This window comes from Cryptomeria japonica, chromosome 6 (genome assembly GCF_030272615.1).
Source record: "Cryptomeria japonica chromosome 6, Sugi_1.0, whole genome shotgun sequence".
Classification (NCBI taxonomy): domain Eukaryota; kingdom Viridiplantae; phylum Streptophyta; class Pinopsida; order Cupressales; family Cupressaceae; genus Cryptomeria; species Cryptomeria japonica.
Window position 1 is genome coordinate 261,318,478 of NC_081410.1, and position 3,440 is coordinate 261,321,917.

At 35.9% G+C, this 3,440-nt stretch overlaps 1 protein-coding gene across 1 annotated transcript; it reads left to right on the plus strand.

The window, feature by feature from the left end:
- Nucleotides 1-574: 574 nt before the first annotated feature.
- On the plus strand, nt 575-3,208 carry LOC131062579 (indole-3-acetate O-methyltransferase 1). The gene is made up of 3 exons (XM_057996273.1): nt 575-839; nt 1,138-1,530; nt 2,467-3,208. Exons 1-3 carry the CDS (start codon nt 753-755, stop codon nt 3,097-3,099), a joined length of 1,113 nt encoding a protein of 370 aa, XP_057852256.1. The 5' UTR covers nt 575-752; the 3' UTR covers nt 3,100-3,208.
- The last annotated feature ends 232 nt before the right edge of the window (nt 3,209-3,440 follow it).

The window sequence follows — 3,440 nt, forward strand, 5'->3', positions numbered from 1 at the left end:
GGTGACTTTATCACACAACATGTGATTAAGTCTTCAACTTGTGTTGTCATGCTTGATTGATTGGCGTCACACACATTGGGTGTTATGTTTTTATCATGACATCTGAAGTGCATAATCATGTAATGCGACTTATTGATGTTGGAACCCAAATCATTTATCAAATGATACACATTATTTTTTGATACTTAACCATAAAATTTTATAAATAGCTAATAATAATTCTTATCATTTTCATCTTTTCAAAGCTGAGGGTAGCCTGAATCTGTCATTTCATGCTTTTATCACAAAAAGCTCTCGCCAATCAAACCAAACCCCAACCCATATTAATTCTTATCATTATCTGAAAGCTAAATACACCTATTTTTTATTAAATTATCACACATTATTTATTTATCAACCTAAATTTACTTTGTTCTTTATTAAAAAATTAATCGGATTTATTTAATTAGTCCAGATCTGTGTAAAACGGATTTTATTCCCTTACAATCTTAAAAGCACAGAGCATTAACATAGACATTGGTCATGGGAAAACGTGAAATGGTTTTTAAAATTTTTGCCCAATTAGAAATGAAGAGCCACCCTGCAATTTACAGTGTTTTTAAGATTAAAGTGGGGGAAATGTCGGTCACGTCAAAATCCAGCAGCACTATAATTGGTAGTGCAATAGTTCTAGTCGCCTCCTTGTCATTCCCAACAAAGGGAGGAAAGGATTTTAAATAAATCTCCATTGCCCACATCAAATTTAAACAAAAATGTCCATGGATTTTAAAATAGAAAATGTTCTGAGCATGAATGGTGGACAGACAGATAGCAGCTATGCAAGAAATTCATGTTATCAGGTATAATTTCCATTTCAAAGCTCTGGGTAATCTTAGTTTTTCAGTCCATCTGTGTATGTTGTTTGTTATTTGGAATTTCTGTTTAGTTTTGAAGATTACAGTTTTGAATGGAAGAAAGATTTTTTGAAATTCCTGTTCAATGAAGATTACAGTTTTGTTTTGAATGAACGAAGGATGTTCATGAGACCAAAGCAATCTAAGGGGTAGATATAATTTCCATTTCAAAGTTAAAGATTTTGAATTCTCTTGTTTCTAAGTTCACAACTTCACAGCTTACCAATCCCTATTGCTTTATTAGGAGATTTCCCTGCGTATTCTACAGCCTTATTTGGAAGAAAGCATCGGTCAGATGAAGATGGTTCCTTGTGGGAGGTTTTGCATAGCAGATCTAGGGTGTGCAGCTGGACCCAACACGCTTCATGTCGCTCAAATAATTTGCAGGGCAGTGCAGAAGAAATACAAGGCCCTGGGAATTGGCATGCCAGATTTGCAAGTCTTCTTTTCTGACCTCCCCTGCAACGACTTCAATTTGCTTTTCCAGAGCTTACCATTGTCAGTGCCTCCTGATGGCAGATTACAAGCATGTCACTACTTTGCAGCAGGGGTGGCAGGCTCCTTCCACAACCGTCTCTTTCCCAGATCATCTCTCCATTTCATTCATTCCTCTTTCAGTTTGCATTGGCTTTCACGAGTATGTTTACACACATTTGATTATGAAATTTTATTATTTATGATTAAATAGTATATTTACAACTTTGATTTGTTCAAGTGGTTCATCCACAATTGTTAGATTAGTTAGATTGATCTAAAAGTGGATCTTACTAAAGAAGTAATTTATAATATATTGATCTTATTGATAGATTATCTGAAATCTCTTTATTAGTAAGATTAATCTAAAAGATAGATCATATGAACTTTTCTAATACTAGACAGATCTTATTAAAGAAGCAATTTTAGAAAGGTGGATCTTACTGTTGGATTATTTGAAATCATTTCTCTAGTAATAGATGGTTCCTATTGAAGAAGCAATTTCAAATAGGCGGACTCTATTGATGTATCATCTAAAATCACTTCTTTACTAAGACCCATCTCTATTGAAGAAATAACTTCATCTGGGAGGGCCATACTGATGGCTCATTTGAAATTGCTTCTTTAGAAGGGTCCACCCCTATTGAAGAAGTGATTTCAGATAGGTGGATCTTATTGGTGGCTCATTTAAAATTGCTTTTATAGCAAGGCCCACCAAAATAAGTCAATTTCAGATGAACCGCCAAAACAATTCAAAGAGGCGGACCTTACTAGAAGAGATTTTAGATGAACAGGCATAATTGAAAAAGAGATTTCAGATAAATGAACTCTACTGGAAAAACAATCTCAGATAAACCATCTAACCAAATTAAAACTTAAAGTGTACTATTTAAATTCAATAGAATTTGTATTTCTATGTTATTTGAGCAATCCAAAATTGAAACAACAAACTACTTGATACTGATTTTGATTGTATCTCAATTTTTGTAACAACTAATATCCAATCGAATCCAGAAATTGATGAATTGTGCAAAATTAATATAGTTGAACAAACTACTTGTAGTTTTAAGCATATTTAAAATATGGGTAGAATGAGCAGGTTCCCCCAGAAGTGGAAAACCAAATGTCGAGCTCATGGAATGGCGATCGTGTGTACATATCAAAGGAGGGGCGGGTGGAGGTGGCAGAGGCGTATCTGCGGCAATTTCAGGAGGATTTGAAGAGTTTTCTGAGAGCACGAGCAGAGGAAGTAGTTGAAGGGGGGTGGATGTTTCTCTTCTTTTCAGGGCGGGCAGGTGCATGCCCACGCCAGCAGGGCGGAAGTGGAGCGGTAGGAGATATCCTGGAGCTTGCCTTCAAGGACATGGTGTGTGAGGGAGTGATAGAAAGGGCCACAAGGGATTCCTTCAACCTCCCATTCTTTTCTCCCTCTGCTCTGGAGGTCAGAGAGCTGGTTGAGGAGGATGGTTCATTCCTTGTGAAGAAGATGGAGTTCTTGAGCATGGATACGGAGATGAAGATTCAGAGTGATGTGGATTTTGGAAGGATGGTGGCAAAGCAGTTTAGAGCTATTCTGGAGGTGCTCATTGCCTCTTATTTTGGAGAACATGTTGTGGAATCCCTGTTTCAGAGATTTGCAGAAAGAGCCTCACAAAATGCATCAGTTTTGTACAATTCCCTTCGCCAGGGAGGAGGAATCCTTGCAATTATTGAGAGGGCTTGTACTCCTTAGAACAATTGGAAGAAGAATTCAGTTCAGGTTTTTAAGCTATCAATCCGGAATTATTGATAGTGTTGTTTTTGGAAATTAGATGTGAAGGGTTGAGATGTTTGGTTTTGGAAATAAGAGTAAAGAATAAATTTGATGTCATATTGAAATTTCAAAATGGCCAAAACTATTATGGACAAAACATGTAAATTTTAGTTAATATTTTTAAAAAAGTAAAAATATAAAAGTATTGTATGATGTGTGGTTATTAGGTGTGATGTTACATGATATTGAACACATGCAAATGAATGTATTGATAATTTGAATGGAATGGAAGAGGGTCTTTGAGACAAGTTGAGTGGTAG